General features: G+C 44.5%; 1 protein-coding gene across 8 annotated transcripts in view; it reads left to right on the top strand.

Moving 5' to 3' along the window:
* The window catches only part of LOC117141065 (RNA-binding protein Musashi homolog Rbp6), a 175,491-nt gene that overhangs the window by 111,688 nt on the left and 42,166 nt on the right, over nucleotides 1-21,637 (top strand). For all 8 annotated transcript variants that reach the window (XM_033304356.1, XM_033304360.1, XM_033304357.1 and 5 more), the window contains one exon: nucleotides 3,053-3,145. In XM_033304356.1, coding sequence (XP_033160247.1) covers nucleotides 3,053-3,145 — 93 coding nt within the window. Of the gene's footprint in view, nucleotides 1-3,052; nucleotides 3,146-21,637 lie in introns of those variants that run through there.

The following is a 21,637-nucleotide window of genomic DNA, read 5'->3' as shown; positions in this document are numbered from 1 at the left end:
TTTTTAGTGGACAACAGTTTCGTTGTCCCTGTCGCGTCTGTTCCGCATTAGACATCCATCCAGTGGGCGACTTTCTTGTCAACTGCATTGTAACCGCTCCGCCCTCTTGCGCTTCCGTGTGTCCTTTTCCCCCTCCGCTCTCCATTTGGCTGGCACGCCCACCGCTTGATCACGCCCACTCCTGACGTCATTTGTCAAATTTTCGGCATTACCCGGCCAAAAAGACATGGCCATGGCCAAACATTGTGCCAGTTGTCGGCCCCACCCACTCGACCCCCAGGCCACCGCCATCCCCGCAGGACATCCGGCGGCTCATCGCAGTCCTTGTGGCTAATATTGACATTCCTAATCTGTGCTCCGCTGCGGCGGCCGTTAAAATGCCGTGTCACTTCGTTAGTATGCGTGTGTGGTGCCATTTGTATCCGAGTAGCTGAGTATCTGAGTATCTGACTATCTGCGTATCCTTGTAGCCCGAATATCCGTGTTTCCCCCGCAGCCGCATGTGTGTATTTGTCTTGAGGTCGCGTTTGGTTCGGTTTTGGGTGTGTTTTGTTTTTGATTCATGCCGCGCTATCAGCACTGGGCGTGTTCCCGAACTGGTTCATTTATATTTGATGATGACATTGCCGACATTGGCCGAGCAATCAAACTCCCGTCTCCAGTTTATTAGTTTAAGTAGCTCCATTCGGGGAGTGATTAGTGCACCCGAAGTGCGTTGTGCTAAGTGGCAGCCTGGAAATGCACAGCAAAAAGCAGTTTTGTAAACCATAGATGGACATTCTCCTCTAAGTATTGATAATGTTTTAAGCTTCTTAAACTAAAATAATAATATTATATATTATATATGAGGAGAACTCTTAAATTTATAGATGTCTTGAGATATATAATTTAGATCATTTGAGAAACGCACTAACTTAACATTTACTAGTTGAAGTTCCAAAAAATTCCATTTATTTCCAAGTTTAGAAGTTGCTGCCTTTAAAATGGCTTAAAATCACTGAAGATATCAAACACTTATTTTCTGTTAGTGCAACAGACCACACTCAAAGTGCTGGCCACTGCAGTTTCAATCGCTTTTTAACAACGCTGCAATTTCTGTGCCCATTTTGAGGCTGGTGATGATGAGCCGCCGCCTGGGCGCTGCATCGAGGGGGGTGATTCGGGCCTAATGGGTGATGGTGGCGGGTTCAACGTTGTCTCGGACGTCATGTTGTTACAGTTACTTTCTTGCAGCACACTCTCAACTTGATTTCTGGTCTTTTTTGCCCTTGCAAATTGTTAGAGGGAACGCCCGCGGAGTGCAGCCAACCACCCCCACCCCATTCCGACCACAAGTCCCACTGCTAACTCAACCTGGCTAAAGTGCAGCACAGACAACAAACAAAAAAAAGGGAAGAAAACGAAAAACGAAAAACAGGAGGAGGAAAAACTAAAAGCGACAGGAAGACGGAGACCGAAAACAGAAGCCAGGAGCTGAGCAAGAAGACAGGACTCTGGGCCAAAGCGATTTGCCTTGCCAAAAGCTGCACGACCAACTTTGTAGTAACATCTAAACCTCCCCTCGCACCCTCGCTCTCCCTCTAACACCCTACCACCATGCCACTATCTCCTATGTATCTATGTGCGCGAGTGAGTGCGACAGCACAAGTGTTTTAATTTTACGACATTGTATGAATTTTACTGCTGGCACTGCAGAAACATCAGCACCGCTGTTACATATCGTTAGCTTCCTTAACGGACATATCCCACATCGCCATCTAGACCCCCTTTTACAACGGGGCGCCTTTGGGGTTGGGGGTGGTTTCATCCCCGTTGTCTGTGCCGTGCTCATAAATTGCAGCTTGCAAGCGTCAGTGCAATCAGCGTCATCAGCTTCATCCGGTTTATTCGAGGGTCCCTCGAACCGTGGGCCCCGCACCTCCTGCTCCTTCTGCTCCTCTTGCTCCTCTTGCTCCTCTTGCTCCTCTTGCTTCTCTAGCGCCTCCTGCTCCTCCGCTGATCCTCCTGTCGAGAACAACGCCCCCTTGGATTTTCGCAGCCAACCGTGACAGCCTCTGAACTTAGCCGAGGTCTCTGGGGTTTACTTAGCTTGTGGGTAATTTTTTAAAAATTATACAAATTAAAATTGGTGGGGCTCTGCGATGGGCCCACTGTGCCTTAACTGCCGTCACTTAACGTTAACAGTTTACGCTTGCCTGCTGGCTAAAAAGGCTGGCGTTGCACTACACACACACACACGCACACGCGCACACCATGACAGCCAGCAGCTAACGCACACATGCACGAATGCACTGCGCGGAAATTCGTGATGGGATAAGTTTCCTTCGCTTTTACAGCGAATATGTAAATTATATATAAGAGAAGATACACCTATTTAGAAAAAGAACAAAGATAACTAATATTTAATCGATCAAAGTAGGGATTTAAAGCATTAAGATACAGATGACAGAACTGTTTCTTAAATTATGCATCTTCCGAGAGAATTGTTTTCTTGACTTGCGAGCTGTATCCTTGAGGCTGGAAGTCATTTCTGCGAGTGCAGCTACATATGCAAGCCTCAGGCTGCCTGCTCGTCCTTGTCTCGCCATCATTTTCGGAGCTGGCTGCTCGACGGCTGCTGCTTCTGCAGCGCTAACTGCGTAAAGTTGGCACTTGAAACTGTCAGCTTAAAAATGCCAGCTGCACACAGACACACACACTCGCTCTGAGGCTCACTCACACACTTGCAGGCGAGAGAAAGAGAATAAGGGCCATGCATGTAGTACATAAAATGCACAAAATGGCCGAACGACTCATGGCGAAAGTTGGTGGCCATAAGTTACAGGAACTTGAGAGGAAGCAGGACGAGGGCGAGGGTCGAAGGTCGAAGCCTCAGGTCCCCGAGCACCCGGCCATCAGAGGAGGCGGGGAGCTCATAACTTTTGTAGAAAGCCGCGTAAAGTCCCGAATAAAATGCATATTTAAATACCGCCCAACTTAACCTTTCCGCTCATTACTCGCCTGCCATATATATATTAACCCGTTTTTCGCATTCTTTCCGGATTTGTTGCAGATGGTGACGAGAACGAAGAAAATCTTTGTGGGCGGCCTCTCGGCGCCCACCACACTGGAGGATGTCAAAAGTTACTTCGAACAGTTTGGTCCGGTAAGTGAAGAGAATTGCTTTCCTCGGTATATGTATCCATAACTATATCAACGGGGGAAAGCCAGTCACATGCCAAAATGCTAAGCGAAATGAAGCAAAATAATAATCATAAAAAATCAGAATGACAGGCAGTGGAGCAAATCATGCAATCTATTCGCACTGCGCGTGTTTCCCCAGCCAAATACAATGTAGATTTGTATGTATATTTTTCCCTCTATTTTTTTTCTTGCCGTAAGCAGTGACACCTTCACTGGCTGCCACTTGCTATGTTTTGTTTGATCAATAAAAACGCCAAAAAAAAAAAGAAATACGAAGCCAGCGACTGAACGGGAAAAACCTCTAAAAATTCGAACCAAATTCAATCTTGACAAGTACTGCAAAGCTCAGGACTCCACTTCACTCCGCCCCCTAAAACAGAACTCCACTTAAACACACACACACACGTATGCATATCGAGTGTGCCGCTGCAAGTGTGTGTGTGTGTGTTTGCGGCTGAGTGCCGTTCGAGTGCTCTTTAAGTTCTCCATTCAGCCATGTTGGGCAAAAGGCCGAAACGGTGGCTTTGCCAGACTTGTTATAGCGCAAAAAACAAATTTTTAGCACGAGCACCAAAATCCCGTGTTGTTGATTACGATACTAAACGAAAATCGATTTGCTAGACGCTTTTCTGCCTTCCCGCCGCCGATTTTAATGAGCGACTCTCTCGATCCTGTCGAAGTGCAAAAAAAAAAAAAGAAATCCTCAAACACGGATTTTCATTAACGATGTGCTATCGGATGGTGGGGGATTTTTTCAAGAGGATAACACATGTGGAGTAGAGTTTAAGCATTAAATGGTTGCAGCTAGGTGAAAATGATAAAATGTACGGGAAATATTAAATCGTATTGTATTAAAATCTATTCAAATCCCAAAGTAATTTATAGTTAACCTTAAAAGCATATTAGTTTGAGGCACAGTTGAGAAATTCAATGCCCAAGCAATATTTAAACCCAATAACTCAAACTTCAATTCAACATCCTTCAGCTGGGGGAAAAAAAAGGATGCCAGCCTCCCTTAAACATTATCGAATTTCCCAGTCACCCAGTGACAAATTTGAATGATGAAAAACAAAAAAACAAGTAGCTGTATCGGGTAACAGCTAAAAATGCCATTATTTGTTTTCCCCAGCAAATTACGCAGCCTGCTCTCGAGGGGATTTTCGATTTTCTCGATTTCCTCGATTTTCCACAACCCATCGGAAAACTCAAACCCAACTCCCCACCCAAATGAAACTCAACTCCGCAGGTAAAGCTTCCGATAATTGACATAAATTGGCGCAACTTTTTGTCAGCTCCGCGCCGCAAGACGTCAACTGCCATTTGCAATGCTCCATTGCCCCGCCCCCTTTATATATATATACACATATATATAGATATATATATCTCTTTAGCTATAGCACTTGATAATGCGAATATAATGACGAGTGAGAGGAAAGCAGCCATAAACGGCCATCAATCAAATCAGCGCTGGGTAACGAAATGCTTTTAAGTAATTTTCATCGTGCCCGGCGAAACTGTCAAAATCCATAACGATCAAATAGTGAAGATACTATGTGGCACGCAAATCTATATATATATATATATATATACTTAAATACATATTGGAATTACATACTTTAATCGAAAAGGTGAAACAAAAGGCGGCGGGCGATTTAACCAAGCGCGAGTTCTTAATGGAAAACTTTTCAATTAATCCGCCATTGGCAAAGGAAATTATAATAATAACTTGGCTGCAAGTGTATAAGCCCGGCCATAAGCTGTGCGGCGAAACTTTCGACAGGCAAACAAAACAGAAGCCCAAGACCAGTAGTCTTCCCTCCTCCACCTGCTGGCCAAGTTATTGATTACAACTAATCCCCTTTGGCTTTTGCCTGCCGCCTCATTGGGCAACTGGGAAAAGCGGTGGGGAAAATCGCGAAGCGGGAGAAGAGCGGTTCGGTGTGCAGATAGATTTTCGCCAGGTTCATAAACAAAATAGCCAAACGGCAACCGGCGGCTTAGTTTAACCACCCCCACCTCCACCTCCGGCTTTTCCTACACTTTTCCCCATGTTTTTGGCGGCAGGTGACCAGCGAGCCATTTTTAGCGGCCATTTTTCTTCCGCTTTGGATGAGATGAGCGCGGAGAGATTGCTCCTGGCAAGATTGATTAGCCGGACCAGTCGGGGGCGCGCCATTCGATATGATTAATAGTTGCATGCGTATACGCCATAGCAGCCACAACAATAGCTACCCAGTTCTATTCTATATCTATATATCTAAAGCATATATACAGCAGATGGAAATTTATGACGCAGCTCTGCCAGCCAATTTCATGTTGCCAGGAAAACCTATTTTCTTTTTGCAACATTTTTTGGCGAAAGGCTTTTCCAGTTTATTGTATCTCTTCGAGTGCTATATTCAAATGTTTTCATAGCTGCATTTGCATTTTCATTTCGCGTTACCACTGTGTAATGCCCTTAAAAAAATCATTTGTTAATTATACGCTCATTTTAGCCAATAAGTATTGATTATCTGTGTGAAATCTATGCCATTTATTTTCGTCGTTCATGTTCAAATATTTGTATCTGCAACACCTTTTATAAGTCCAATATATGTATACTGTTTTTTCTGTAGGCCGTCTAGGGCCCTTAAAGCGCCACAAAAAATACCCTTTTAAATGCAAATCGGAAAACTATTTTCCAAATGCAAAAACAAATCAAAAGAACTTAGAACTGAGGGAAAAAAAACGAATAGGATAAGCAAAACACAACGGGCGAATTTCAAATTTTTCCAGCGCAGGTTTTCCCTGCAAATGTTCTATTTAACAAACACCAACACACACACACACATACAAAGGGACTGGGCGGTGGAAAAGTGGAAAAGTGCCACCCAGCTGACCTCAGATGCTGCAACCTTTGGCCACTGATTTTATTGCAACTGATGCAGCTGCTGCTGCTGCTGCTGCAAGCTGGGCGATAACGAAAATTCCACATGCGAAGGGGATGGAAAAAGGGGTGTGGGGATCAAAACAGAAACGTAAAGCTCGTTGGCTAAAAAATTGCAAATAAACTACACATTTTGTAAAGTCCCTTCGCATGGAAATTGCGCCCGGCCAACTATCAGGATGTGGCAGCCAAGTCCGGACTCCTTTGGACTGGCTCTTAAAGGTGTTTACGGTGTTTGCATTTGGAGATTTTCCTCGCACCGCAAAAGGTTAGTAAATTTTGAGCGCTTTTCATAAGCATTTTATGAGGGCCAGGGACCCCGAGGCAAATGGCCAAAAGTGCACCATCTACCGGGCGAAATGGGAAACACTGCTGGGTGGCCAGGCGGCCACTCAAATGTCGGATAAACCTCCTTCCATCCGCCTGCGGTGTCCCACTCACTTCGGTATTAATTATGACAAATCATGCAAAGCAAAGCCAAAACGAAAACAGCAGCGCAGAAAAAAAAAACTTCAACTAATTTCATTAAAAAACAATTTTTTATGCTTTAATTATGGAGAGGCAAGCGAGCGGGGAGCCAAAACACACTGTCGCGAAAAATAACAAATGGTCACTCGGGATTTAGTGTGAAAAACAATATTGTTACAACGCGTGTTGAATAACTTTCATAATGGCAAAAAAGGTGTTTGATAAAATGCAACATAAATATCTAAATAAATTGGGATAAGTATATAAATATAGGGAATGCGATTAAATGTAATTTATGATGATTACTGATTGCTAAATAGGAATTACTTAATTGCCTTTATCTTTAATAAGCTTGTTAAAAAAATTAAATGTTATGAATTAACTTATAAAGACATTCAAATCAGTAGAACTTTGATTTGCTTACAGGAAAAGGACATTAAAAGAGCTATATTTTTATGAAACTGAGAGACTTAAAGAAACAAGAGTATCATTTCTCGCAGTGCACAACTGTGGATGTGAATAAGACTCCGAGTGAGTCCTGGCTGCTCCTGATTCTGTCGGAGCTCACCTGACTGTCATAACTGCGGGCAATTTTTGAGGCGTTCTGAATGAAGTGTCTCGCCCTCTCTCTTTCGCTCCAGCTCCCTTCTGGCTAGCTGTCTCTTTCGGTGAAATGTGGGGCTTGAGGGGCATAAATTATGATGCGCAAATCTTCAGCTAGCTGAATGTAAATGTAAATGAAGGCACGCCAGTGTTTCTGTGCGAGTGTGTGTGTCAGTGTGTGTGAGTGCGAGTGCACGATGAGTGGCAGATTTGCATAATCCTTAGCAAAAGGTTTCATGACAACGCTGCTCGAAATGTCAATGTGGGCGGATGATGTGCCGCAGCAACACCACCCCCCTCCACCTGACAAACAGCAGGCCCAAACTGAACAAAAAGCAGTGGTGGGGAGTCAGCCACCCCCTATAACCTTTGGAGCCACTCTAAACCGGTTCAATCATCTATAAGCTGCGGTTGCCTATACTCGTAATTAACAGCATGCGTTTGTGTGGGTGAGCGAGCAAATGCAAACACACGCACACGACAAACACACGGCAAACACTCAGCTGCCATTTACATAGCCAATTAGTTATACATAAACACAGGAGAGCAGAGCAGCGGGAACAACCACAACAACGATGGCAATTTCCACCTTAATCCCTTGGCCGCAACTAATTTAATTGTGTTCAATTTGGCATAAAGGCGTTTAATGCAAAAGGCATTTGGCAAACAAGTACCATCCATCCATCCGTCCGTCCATCTCCGTGCCGTAAACCTCATCTAAAACAATGCAATACACATTTTTCATAGCTGTCAATTGAGGTTGGGGTTCGAAATACCCTAGCATAAAGCCTCATCTTGGGTTGAGCCCAAAACCGATGGGAAATCAATACGATGCAACCCTTTTCGCCATGCGATTAGGGTATGCGAAAAACTCTATTTGAAACGAAGACGTTTTGGTTTCGTTTCGTTGGCCGGGCTCGTTGTTAATGCTTTGATAGACACATTACTTCCGTCTCAGTGGTTAGGCTCAGCTACAACTACCACTACATGCTAACACTACATACTAGCACTACATACCACTGATACTAACACTGCTAGCGAGGCTTTGGCCATAGACATCGGGAGATATGGCGGCGAAGGGAAATCTAATATGTCTTGCAAGCGAGCGACTCGGCTGGGATAACCGTTTGTTTACACAGCCCAGACTATTTGCCCGGACCGAGCTTAACTGTGGCTACAGCCAGGCACTGAGAGAAATACTATGTGCTCTCATGAAAACTTACATTAGCACTTAAAGTAACAAGTAACTTACTTAACTGCCTAGATGTACTGTTACATACATTTGCACATCTTTAGAAGTGTCTTCTTTATATGTGGCAATATCAGCTATAGCTTAGCACTTTCTCGCAGTGTAGCTGCAGTTGTGGTCGGATTCGAATTCGGAGTCGTAGTCGGAGCGTGAGCTGCCGCTCGTCCTGTTCGCTGGTTTCCTTCTGGTTGCTCCGAGCTGCTCTGCATATCTGCTTCGTGCCTGGCATGGCTTTGGCAAATTGCGCAAAAAACGTTGCACCAGTAAGCAGAAATAAGAAGGACGCAGGATGGGGCACCCAGCAGCAGGAGCAGCAGCAGCAGCGGCAGCAGCAGATTTCATGCACAACAAATTGTCATGCGGACAGGCAGGCAGCCCGCACAGACAGGCACACACATAGACATACAGAGCCTCTGCATACAGAGCCTCTGCGGTTGGTCCTGTTCGGGCTCATCTCCCTCTAGGAAAGCCCCTCTGGAAAACCCCTCCCCCGGCCGCCCCTTCCTTCGGCGCGGCTCAAGCACATGAAATCCTTACCCGAGCGCAAGTCAAGCAAACAAACAAACCGCAATGACATGCAGGCAACTCTGACGAAGGGGAGAAAAGTCTGCAAAACTCACGGCGGAGCGGAGAGTGGAGAGTGAGCAAATGTCGGAGGGAAAAGCGCTGCGGACCAGGAAAAATCTCCTGCTGCTATCCGCAAGACATTGGCATTGCCACAGTTGTAACCGGAAACTGTCGCACTTATTTGGCTACGCGCTAGTTTCGCATATTTCACTGTCAACTTGCGGTAAATAGACTTTAAACAAATATGAAAATAACTCGCAAGAAACTGGCTGCTCTCACACACTGATATCCAGATATTCGCCAGCCAAGTGGGCAGGAAAAATGCTTAAAAATGGAATAAAAAACAAAAAGAAATAACTAGGAAAATGTGCAAGTAAACGGTGGCTAAGCAAATGCCAAGTTGCTAAGTCTCCTCTGGCTTGCCAGGCGGGGTAATGGAAATCAATTGTTTACTTTATATGAGCTTTTCAAGTGCTTATTCAATATCATTAGATGGCCATGCAGCTGCAGATACAGATGGAGATGAAGATGCAAATGTAGATACATACATATGTACATATTGGAGATGTAGGGTTGCATGCGAACCAAGGCCAAGTAATAACATAATCCCACTTGAAGTAGTTTTCCCTGACGAGGCTGCGACGTAATCATTCGAAATTAGATTCTCTCTACCGCCCAAAAACGCCGTATTTACCAGTCGCAGCAAAGTTGTGCGGGCCAAAAACTCTCGGCAAACAACTCGCCAAGACGGAGAAATTTGCAAGCGGCCAGCCAGCCAGCCAGCGGAAAACTTCGCTCGCCAACCGGGCAACTTTTCTCATTTCCAGCTGGTGAAATTGTACAAGGGGCGCCCAGCAAAGCTGCCAGCCGGGCGAAATCTTAATTTAAAAGCCAGCTGTTGAATCAAAGGTTAACCCACCGTTGCCCCCAGTTGTCCCTTTTCGCCCGGCCAAAAAGAAAGGAACTGCAAAACTCATTTTGTCAGCCATCAGCCAGCCACCCAACTGCCATCAATCCGGAGTAGCACATGCACACTCTTCTATAAAAAAAACAAAAAAAAACAGCAGCTGAGACTCATTTGCTTGTGAGAACAGAGAGAAAAAGGTTTTGGGACTTGCAAGTTGAATAAATATTCAAACGGAATCCACTTGCCATTTTATTCAAATATTTAGTGTGCCTAAAAACTTAAATATTCGAAATATTTGTCTAAAGCAAAAGAATTTGTTAAAATATTTAGAAAGACCCTTTTCTTTATTTATTAAGAGTTTTAGGAGATTAATGATTGAGAGATAAGAGATAAGAGATTAATGATTGTGTATTTTATTTATAATTAGCTATTATCTTTTTAGAGATAAGTATTAAAACTTTAAAACTTTAAAGTATAATCTTTTATGATAAAATAAAAAATCTAAATCTAAATCACACACTTCAAAACGCCTTGCGTTTCTATTTCATTAAAATCCCAAATATCCTAAGAGATTTCTTCCAGTGTAAGTGTGTGGGGGGCATGATGGGGTATGGAGTATCTTTTACCACCTCGAGAGAGATGCAAATAAGCGAATATTCATTTGATGATACGAATACGAGTGTGCTACACGTGCGATGCGGTTGCCGCCCCCTACCCGCTTTTCCGCTCCAACAAAACTGCCACCCCGCACCCCCTTCGTGACAATTTAAATGTACGTTTTATTGCCACACATTCTGGGGGCGGGCAGAGGTACGATGGGGCGTGGCAATGGCGGATCGACAGCTTGAGATAGTCACGTACGCTTCTTTGTTTTTCTGGCTTTTTATTTCGTGTCAATTGTGCGCCTAATTAGCCTCGGAATCGCGATGCCAAACGCGGCGGCATCTTTGCAATTAAAACGCACTTTACCCCACCGCCCCCTTAACATCATCAAGGATTTGTGATTGCTGTGTGTGCGAGCGGGACGGCGTCGCGAGAAGCGTGTGCGAGCAAGAGGGTGCCACAAAATGGCGCACGTTGGCTCGCCTACAAAATTAATTTGATTTATGTACGCCACTCCGTCTGAATGTTGCTTGTTCGCAGTTGCCTTTTGCACCTGCCATGTCGTGTTACCTGTTCTGTTCTGTTCTGTTCTGTTTTGTTCTGTTCTGTTTGGTTCGGCTCGTTTATGCCGTCCTGTCCTGGCAGGTAACGAATTTCTGGCAAAACAACGAAAATAAAAATAAATTATTGCCATGGCAAATGTAAAGTGTCGAGTTTTGCGTGGCATATGTGTTCACGTCGCTCCTATAAAACAAGCAGCTACACTGCACAAAACGAATGCTATACTCAAAATGCAAAAGAACTCTTATTAAAAAGCGAGCCTTGAAAAAAAACAATATTATTAGGTAAGCAAAAGGAAATATTAAATAAAATAATACTTAGAAAAGAGTTTTTACTTCTGCACTACGAATTTCTCTCAGTGCTCGAGCCTGATTGCCATGTGTATGTTGCACTTGCCTCAATTTTCGGGGGTGTTGATCTACTAGGCAACAAGCAACAGCCTTAGCCACACATACAGAGTACATATGTATGTATGTACGTATGGGCCAGCATATGCGACAATGCAAATAAAAAGCCATAAACTTTCATTTAAGTTTAAAATGGCATTTAAATGAATGAGTGCTGGCTGTGCTTCCAGCTAACTGCCTTTTCGCTGCTGTTGCTTTGGCATTGGGCTTCGGCTTTTTGGGCCACTGGAGTCGCAAACACATGTATCATAATTCATTGCCATGTTTTATTCTGCACCAACTCCCCATTTCATTTCATTTCGTTTCAACTCGCCTCGTTTTATTTCGGTTCGGTGTTGTTTCATTTCGTTTCGTTTCGTTTGGTTTATTTGCTTTTGGCTGCTGCGTGAAAACATAAATATTCAACACGAAGAACAACAACATTTTCGCTAGCCAAGGGCTGAAACACACACACTGCTTGTTAGGCATTTTGTTATGTTCGATCCGATGGGGAGCACACATTACACGAATGCCCATAAAGCAATAACCATCGATTTGCCATTGATAAGCCCAGAAAACGGACTGATGGCCAACGCGGCGTATGCGTAATGGCCTCAAGTCCGAAACATAAAAAAGATAAAGATGCCTGTTTTCAAAAAGGTACAACACCGTAAAAAATCAAATTGCAATTTGACTAGCCCAATATGATGAATTCCTTAAATTCAAAAAAAATATTTAAGTATTTTTAAAAAATTTCATAGGTATTTGAGAATAATAAGCTATATCATAAAGAATACCCTTCACCCTACACATTAAAAAACCAATTTAATCTTAAAAAATCCTCTTAAAGGCCAGTTTGGCAAAGAAAGAAGCTCCTTTTTATCTGTGTGGCACACTCGATAAGAAAACGTGGGCCATTATTTAAGAGTCTTTTATGTGGCTCGCCTGCTGCTTATTTATGCTGGCATTTCTTTTTTTTTTATAGCTAAATTCCCATTTAGCTGGCTTATAAATATTAAATAAATTAAAATGCCAGCTAATTGTTAATCTGGCCGGCTTGCGGCTTTCGCATATGCGCTTTTGTCAACGCCGGTGACCATCATCCGACTGTCCACGAACAAGCTCTATCTGTGTCCTCTATTTGCCGTCCCTTTCACTGCGTTAACCGCCTGCCTCTCTGTCGCACTTTGGCCATTTGCCGTGTTTTAAATGTAAAGCACTTGCTGTGGTCGCTTTGAGCGACCCGAAAGTTAATCTCTGCCAACCGCTTGAGCTCCCTGAGCACCCCCCCCTTTCCGTTTTCCCCATGGTTAGATATTTTGCTATTATTTTTTGCTGCCCTCTCTGTCGCTCTGCCGATCTGCCATCTCCCTCTGGCCCTGGGTTCGTTTTGATGCAACCGCAACTTACGTTCTCACAGAGAGTGGAGCAAAAACTCGTTTGTTTGTTTATTTTGCTGCCACTTTTTATGCTTTCTTCCCGTCTCTTTCGCCCGCACTATCTCTATCTCTTTCCACACCAGTGTGTGTTAGTGTGTGTGAGTGTGTGCTTGATTTGTGTGCCGGATGGGCGGCGTGTGTAGGGTTTTCGGAGTCATCTAGCCAGGCAATCACCCCAGCAAGTCCAAGATAAATCGTCTTTCAACGCAACTCACTGTGTGTGTGCGGCATAAAAAATCACACGATCAGTCATTACACACACACACACAAAGGGAACGCTTATATCTGATATATATAAGCACTTATGTTGTGTGTGCCCCAAAGTCATTTTGACTCCTGCATCCTGCATCCTGCGGCAGCAGTAGGAGCTCCTTTTTATCGCCCCGACTCCTGCGCTTTACAATTTTTTTATGCAAGCTGCGCTGCTGATTTGGCGATAGTGTGTCGTCGTCATCGCCGCAAGTCCTGCACAGAAAGCAAAATTGTTCATTAAGCGGTTGGTTTATCATATCAAAGGCTCTTTAATCTTATCCGCCATGAAAATACAATTTCCTAAACGCTAATCTAAAGCTATTTAAAGGTACGATAGGTTTGCCTTAAGTAGTAGTGCTTAGAAATTCGCTTTACTTCAAAGCAAATAAAACGAAGTGTTGTAAAAGTATTTCTGCGTGTCTTTATGGCAAAAAACCTAACACGATTTATGCTACCAAAAAGGATTTAGCTAACTTTATATATGCTTATAAATATCAAAAATGATCATTAAATGCTTAATTTAGAGCAAACCAACTGTGGCGACTCTTATGACCATGATGCAAAAGACTCGCACATTTTCTCTGAGTGTGTCCATGCATCCTGCGTCCCATGTCCTTTATCCTGCTTCCTGCGTCCATGCATTCTGCATCCTGCCCGTCGAGTGCTGAGTGCTAGCCCGTAGCACATAAGTCATTTGCCGCGGCGAAGGAGCAGCACTTGTACGAATCTGCACTGCCAGCCTGCTGCGGCCTTCAAGCGTTGCATCCCCCAAAAGGACCTGCCCGAAAGGATGCCCCCGCCCCAGCGTTATAGTCGCTTTGCGTCTCAATAGTCTGTTACTAATACGTTTTCTTCGCCTCAGCCATCGACGCTTTCACTGTCGACATTTTAATGCCTTTTCTTGCCGAACAGATTCTTTTGAGTGCATAAAAAGCGTGGAGGGTCTCTACTTCTTCACTCCCCCACCCCATTATCCTTTCCACCCCCCTCCCCATCCTTTGCAACCAAGTGAAAGCCAAGTCGAAAGTCCGGAGCAAGCTGCTGCGTCACTGCAGCCAAGCCATTGCAATTGCTGACGGCACAGGATATTACCGCCGTCATTCATCGACATCGCATTCATATTCCTCGCCTCCTTAGCATCACGCACATATGCGCGGGATGGGAGCATTCAGTGCTCCCTGCGGGGATAGTGGTCCATGCGAGGGGTAGCGGGATAGTGGAGGATCCCTAAAGAGCGGGGCCGGAGATATGGGGGTGATAGTGCCTCAATACTCTGACGCTTCCGGTATTTATGACGCAAGTAATCAAATTGAATGGCGCGCTGCAGTTTCGTTCGCCTTTTATTTGCCCAAGGAGCCGAGCAGCCAGCATCCGGCTTCTTGCAGTGATAAATTTTTTGCGTTTTCCAACCCTCAACCCAACCCCTCAGACCTCAGCCCTCAAACCCCTCGAACAACCCATCGCCCCAACCCAGCGTGGCATAAAAAATTGTGCGAAACTTTCAGCTTTCTGCACATTTTCGTCGCTTATCATCAACGGCTGGTGCAGCTTAACGCAGGGCGCAAAAAAAAAAAGAAGGGGGGTAAGGGGGTTTTGAGAAATGGGCTGGTGGCATGGGAAAATCGGCAGGAACGGCGATGGAAAAATCCAGAGATTGGGGCCTTAAGAATGGCAGTTTGGGGGCCAGCAATGATAATAATGAACGTGCATGAAAAATGCTAGTTGAGTGAATGGCAAAAATAGGAAAAAAAAAATGGCAAAAGCGAAACGCAGCGCTCACCTAAGGCGCAATAAATAATAAGTGGCCGCAAGTTGCTGAGGAAAACCATGAAGAATGGACGCATAATGAACGACATCTTGAGCAGCTCTCGACTTGACATAATGGTAAATTAGTGGCCAAGGTGGCTACGGCCCCCAAGTGCAATGATTTACGCCGAGATTAGAGGCCAATTGCAACTAGTTCGGGGTGGCTTATGGAAACTATCTCGGCCATTTACAGGACTAACTCAAGCCATCGTCCTGCGATTAGGCAACTTTAAGCGGAGCGAACAAAGGCGCAACGAATTCGCCACGGATAAAAGCCGTGGAAAATCCGCTTTCTCACAAAAAACTGCAGATGCCAGCTCAGCTAAAAAAAAATAGCAAACGCTATACAAAAATTATCCCAGGACGCTTATGATTTATGTTTTTGTTATTGTGTTCCAAAAACCCAAAAAAAAAGGAAAATATGAATGGAACGAAAAGTACAAATATAAAAGAAAGCGGAAAAATATTTAAAATCCGAAGAGACAGCTGCCGTCTAAAGATAACTGTCATTTTCTTTTGAAAGCTTTTTAAAAAAAGCAGAATCAAACTGGAAACCTAACAAAATTAAAAACTAACTATGAAACTTAAAATTCGTCTTCAAATGCAACGAATATTGAAATATTGATATTATTTTCCATGTATAGAAACTAAAATGTTTCCTAGCCTTAAATCTTTGAAAAGAAACCAATGGAAAAATTAATATTTCAGAGCAACTTATTTGTTATTTTGCTTGGTTCTTATATCTGCGGTTTTAAGAAGACTTAGCTCCTTCTTTATCTCCCAAGAAAAACAAAAAAAAAGAGAGAGACAAACAAGGTAGAAGGTAAGCGGAAAAATAAGGTCTGAAGACAGCTGCTGGCTGAAGATAACTGCAATTCCTTTCAAAGGACTCAATCAAGAGAGTCCTGCAAGAGTGTGTGCCTGTGGCAATAAATGAGCAAATTAATTAACAAAACGCAGCCGTGAATTGTGGCACGATTGTCGCAGGACACGGAAATAAATTAATGCAGGCAAAGGACACCAAGGACATGCGACACCGGGCTCGGCAAACGGGACACAAAGGTGACAGGCTACGTTAACGCTTCGATGGTTTTTCCAACGTCGTCCTGCGAATCCTGGAAAGCAGCTTAGCCCGCAGGTGATGCCAGGACGCAAAATCAATCGAGGTAGCTCTGGTCATGCATAGATACGCGATGGGCTAAAGGATATAGGATATCGGGAGGCGGAGGCAGCTAGCAGGACCTGCCATCGCCATCTATCCTGGGGACATGTGTGGGCACGTGCTGGTCAAAAAAAAGAAAAGGAGGAAAGAGGAGGAACAGTCCTAGCAGTAGCAGCACCAATAACGACGTAATCTGTTTATATCCCCTTTTTCCTCTGCTTTTAGCCCATTGTGCTGCGCACTTTTTCCATTTGCCATATAGCTGGAGCTATAGCTTTTCCTACTTTTCCCGCTTTTCCTGCTGCCGCTGCTGCTGCTACTTCAATTTTCTGGCCGGCAGTTTTTGTCGTTTGTCGTCCGTAGCGTACCATCCATGGATTGAGTTGTTATTTTTCGCTTAGTGCAATTTATTTTGGCCAAGTGGCAGCCATCGGGCCAGCAGCGCTTAATTTATTATGCCAGCTACTGGCTGTCCTTTCTCCAGCTCCTGCTGCTGATCCTGCTGCTGCTCGCTTTTTTCTCGTTCTCTCCCAGCTCCACCGAAATTGCCTGGCCATTGTTCAATGGCAGATAAAAGAAAAATTAAAGGCAAGCAAAATGAAACTGGTGTGGAATGGGCGAGGAAAAATCGTTATTAATTTCAAGTTTGAAAAATTGCTGAGCAGCTTAGCACCCCGGCTATTGGATCGAAATCGAATGAATCCGTCGGGTCATCCATTTATTAGCAGCTTGATAAATACTTTCAATTTCCCCCGCCAAATAAATGATAACGTAATGCGCCAGCATTAAAATAGATCAAAGCCGAAAAATAATCAACGAGCTTTTTAGAGAGTGTGGGGCAGAAACTATCCTCTATACTTCTCGATTGTTTGGCCACCAAGTGCGGCCCGCATAGAAATCCATTATGTCGTGGCCCATCAATGAATATGGAGCAAGATTCCCATACAATTATGGCCATCATTTGTTATGTGGCCCCCAGCTCCAGTAAATTCGGGCTCGAACTGAATGGAATGGAATCGGATTGAATCGAACTGACTGTCACAGCCGCACACGCGTCAATTGTTGTGATTAGCATGGAAATCATTACAAACACAAAATGAATGGCAAATCGGAGAATCAACAAAGGCAACAAAAATAAATGACAGAAGCGACACAAAAAAAAACAAGATGGCACAGGGGCGAGTTCCAAAAATAGCCCAAAAGTGTCCTGAATGTTTTGCTTTAGTTGGCTGAATTTACAGGCAGAAAAATCAAATATTGAAAATAAGTCTTACTTCTTTCTGAATCCGCATCAGTATTGAAATTGTATAATTAGGATTCTCTTAACTGATTTTAGCTCACAACTTCACAGCACAACTTAAAGTGTTTGTTTTTCTTCCAGTGTACTTACTTTGTCAAATGTGTTTTTGTGTGCCGTCTCAGGATGTGTCAGTGCCAGGAAAAATCGGGATGTGGGCTGCAAAACGTGGGGTGGAGCAGCCCAGCAGCAGACAAAAGGCAACCAGTGAAAAATCGAGTTAGGCAAAACAAATAGGAAAATAGTTTTGGACGGAACGTCGCCAGCAACATCGACATAAACAACAACAACTAAACGGAAAAAACATAAAATAAAAGTAGTGGCAACGGGAGGGATGGCGATATTCCAGGGGGTGGGATTGGGGTGTATGGAGTATGGAGCATGGGGAAAACCTCTCGATGGCTGGGCTGTTGTAAAAGTCAAGCGAAATAATATTTTCCGGGTGCCAGGCAAAGGCGGTCGAACAGCGAGCAGAGGAGGCTGTAACATTACTTCAAGCGTAACATTGAGAAAAAAAAAAGGACGCAGGACGAGGGAAAATGAGGAGAGAAAACGACAGGACGCGAACTTGCGGCCATCATTGTAGGCAATTTGCAAAAATAGCAACGATTTCTCTCCATTCCGCTGACTCTGACTGGCTCTCCCTGAACTTAGTTTAAAGGAAATCAAAATAAAAATCATAAAAATGCAGAGCGTGGCGCGTGGTAAGCCAGCGAAAGAGACGGCACGATGGCCGAAAGACAAAGACGACGAATGATGCTGCTTCCACTGCTTCCACAGCTGCCTCTGCTGCTTGGCACAAAAGATGAAAAGTTGTTGCTGTTTATGGCGGAAGTAGATAATGCCAAAGATGAACAAGGCGAAGGATGTCGCTGCCAGTCACAGGAGTGGGTGGTCCTGGTCCTGGTCCTGGTCCTCGTCCTCGTTGGGGTTTTCGGGAGTGAAATGAAGCTCAAGGGTCGCTGGGGTCTATAATTTCGCCATTACAAAACAATAGTAAAAACAAACTGCAACAAAGTTTTAGCCGGCGAAGAAGTCGAGCCAGTGAGGCGTGTGTAAGCCAAACAACTGGAGAATTAGGAAAGCGGAGCGATGGTGAAACAGAGCAAACGGAGAGTCGGCGAACTGGAGCTGAAGAGGAGAAAGCTTTGTCGCATTATGTCCAATTACTGTCGCAATTATGGCCAAGAAGAGGACCGGCTCACAAATGCGCAGACCCGAAAATGGAAAGGGTGGGGCGATTGTCAGTTGCCAAATCGAATGTGGATATCGCATATTGTTGACACTGCGGCCATGGCCGGATCATTAATAACCCACTGGCTAATCAAGAGCAGATACAGGGGCGGAGATACCGCTCCGGCCAACCCCAAGGACCGTCAAGTCAACTGCGGCTAATGGGATAAACCCTTACGTGCGATAAGACAAAGTCACCCCTGGGGAGCCAAACGAGCCATCACTCGCACTTCCACTCCCACCCATGCACTGTGCGAAAAGTCAAGGCCTTCTAATTGATTAATTCTAAAGGGATTGGATGGGAGGTACACTAAATTAATGTGCTAGAAAAAGAGCTGGTTTATTTATACTATGCATATATTTTTAAATTTCTAAATGTTATAAGCTCAAATTCATAAATTGATGTTCTCAGTGTACTGCCCTTTCGCATCTCGATTTCGGCACGCGTCGTCGATAAAGTTCCATGACCAGAAGCACAGAACCATCGGCAAAGGAGGAGGAGGCCTCTGGCCAGGCCCATGCCTGCGCCTATCCTGGGTTCAGCTGTTTTGTCACTTATTCACAGCACATTAAACAATTTGCTTTTTACGCCGGCCAACATCATCATCGTTACACCACCCACCTCGGCCACCCCTAAACAGCGCCCCTCTCCCCCCAGATGAAGCGGCTCTCTGCTGCCTAGCCAACCGCACATTTTAATTGTTCTCGTCATGAACATGTCATAAAGCAAATCAGATTAAATGCGTCACTTATTATTGTGCCCCGGCTAGGGTCCCGGGTATCGGTCTATATATATGTATGTATGTGTATGTATCTGTGGGTGGGTGCATGTGTATGTGTATGCCTTTGTTAACTGCGGTCAAATGTGGCAACGCACCACGCAACCCGACGCAGGATCGGGGTATCGTTTTTATTGCATATTACCTTGTCAAACACGAAGACACACACACTCACCGTACATGAACACACACACGCACACATGCAGGGGGACAGTGGGGCAAGAGTTATTCGAATTGCGGTTGTGGTCGTGCAGATAATGAGCAAATTAATGCCCGATGCTTGCATAATGCTGCCATTAGTGCACATCACACATCCATCACAGCGCACATTCAGCCGCAAATGTGCACTCGGAAATTAAGGAGCGAATATTTGAATGCAGGTTATTACTAATATTTCGGTTATTAAAACATGTTTCCTATTATAAATCATGTCTTAAATCATGTCTTATGTTTCCTATTATAGGTTCTTTTATCAGATCCTTTCTCATATCTTTGATAGAAAACTAATTCCTGTAATGGACAATGCTAAGCTTCAGGCAGTTTTGCCTAGTGTAGACTTCTACTCCCATTTCCGTTTCCGCTTTCCTATGGGCCAAATTCATCGGGCTTTGTTGCACTGTGCCGAGGAAAACTTAGTTGTTATTGCCGCTGCCTCCTGCTGGCCGGGTGTTAACTTGCATGTTAGATTGTGCGTGCAGCTTAATTAGTTGCAAACTGTTTTTCATCATCGTGAGGTCAAGGGAGTTGCTGCATGTTTAGCACACGTTGGAAAAGTGTGGAAGGGGGAAAAGCTTGGCGCGCTCCTCTCGTCAACAGGGCGTTAAGCAAATTGACACTGAAAGCATTTAGTCGAGTTAGGTGTATTTTGAGTGCTTATCTTTTAATCGACTTGCCTTAATTCATCACCCTCGCAGAAGCACACAAACACCGAGTCACACTCCAGCAGACAGACAGTGGGAATCGAGACCAATATTGATTTCTTATATTTATGCAATTCCATTTTACAAATTTGCATACCAAATCCTGATTGCTAGGGGACTTTGAGGCACACACACACACATCCTGAGAATTGCCGGTAAAAGTCAGGGATTTTCCCCATTTCTCAATATCTCTCGCTTTCCCTTTGACTGTTTGCCCGCCGCAAACACAATGAACCAAATGGTAAAGCGAACGGCAAGGTAAAAGAGGTGGAAGAGCTGGAAAACCCAAAGAACCCTGGCACTTGACGCGATCCGACAACAGTCGATTAGTTAGCCAGACAGACAACCGGATAGACAGTCGGACATTATGGACAGATAGTGCTTTTTGTTCACTGTAATCACAGCGAAGGTAACAACAATGGCGACTGGCAATTTTCAAAATGAAAACATAAAATAATAAATACGATTTGACAGCGCTCTGGATCTGTGCAGCCAATGCCGTAGCTGTATTGTTGTGTAACCAATAGATATTCGTAGTTTTTGCGGAACTGCGATAGCTAGGCGGCATGCCCGCCCACTCAGTTTCCGTTTCCTGTGTGCACCAGTATGCGTGCCGTGCGTGTGTGCTCGTATGTGTGTGTGAAGCCGAGTGTGTGCGAGCATCTACATAATCATATTATGCTTGACTGACACGACAAACCAAGCGCACAAATGTGGGTCCAACTGCATTGAGCTGGCTGAGCTGAGGAGGCGACTGCAGAGCAGAGATTCAAGTAATTTGACAGGCGACATACATTTTCGGGTGCACACACATGCACAGTTACAGCCACACGCGCATACCCACATATATGCACTGTGCGAAAAACAGTGCACTTCTGAAATAAAAGACAGAAAATTCTGGCCACAGTGGTTTACAGCTAATATATCAAAGTACTTGAAGCTGGGATTATTGAGTCTTATGAAACTATTATTAATTCCAAATATGCATACACTATTCCCACTATTTTCTCCCAGTGTGAGTGGAAAGGGAGAGGGCGAGGGAAACAGCTGCGCAAATCTGTTAGCCAGTGAATTGATGAGGGGCAAAAGCGATAAAAAGGCTTTTGCATTGGTCTGAGCCTCGGAATGGGAAATGCGAAATGCTGACTGCCTGCCTGCTGCCATGATATGGGAAACTGCCCGTCCGACAGACAGAGAGGCAGGAGGAGGGACGGACAGTCGGGCAGACAGTCAGTCAGAGAGGGACAGCGTCGAGAGGGAAAGGGATGGCAGACAGTTGGAGAGACAGTGCCACCT

Source organism: Drosophila mauritiana, chromosome 3L (assembly GCF_004382145.1).
Source record: "Drosophila mauritiana strain mau12 chromosome 3L, ASM438214v1, whole genome shotgun sequence".
NCBI lineage: Eukaryota > Metazoa > Arthropoda > Insecta > Diptera > Drosophilidae > Drosophila > Drosophila mauritiana.
This window is presented reverse-complemented; position numbering and strand designations above follow the sequence as displayed.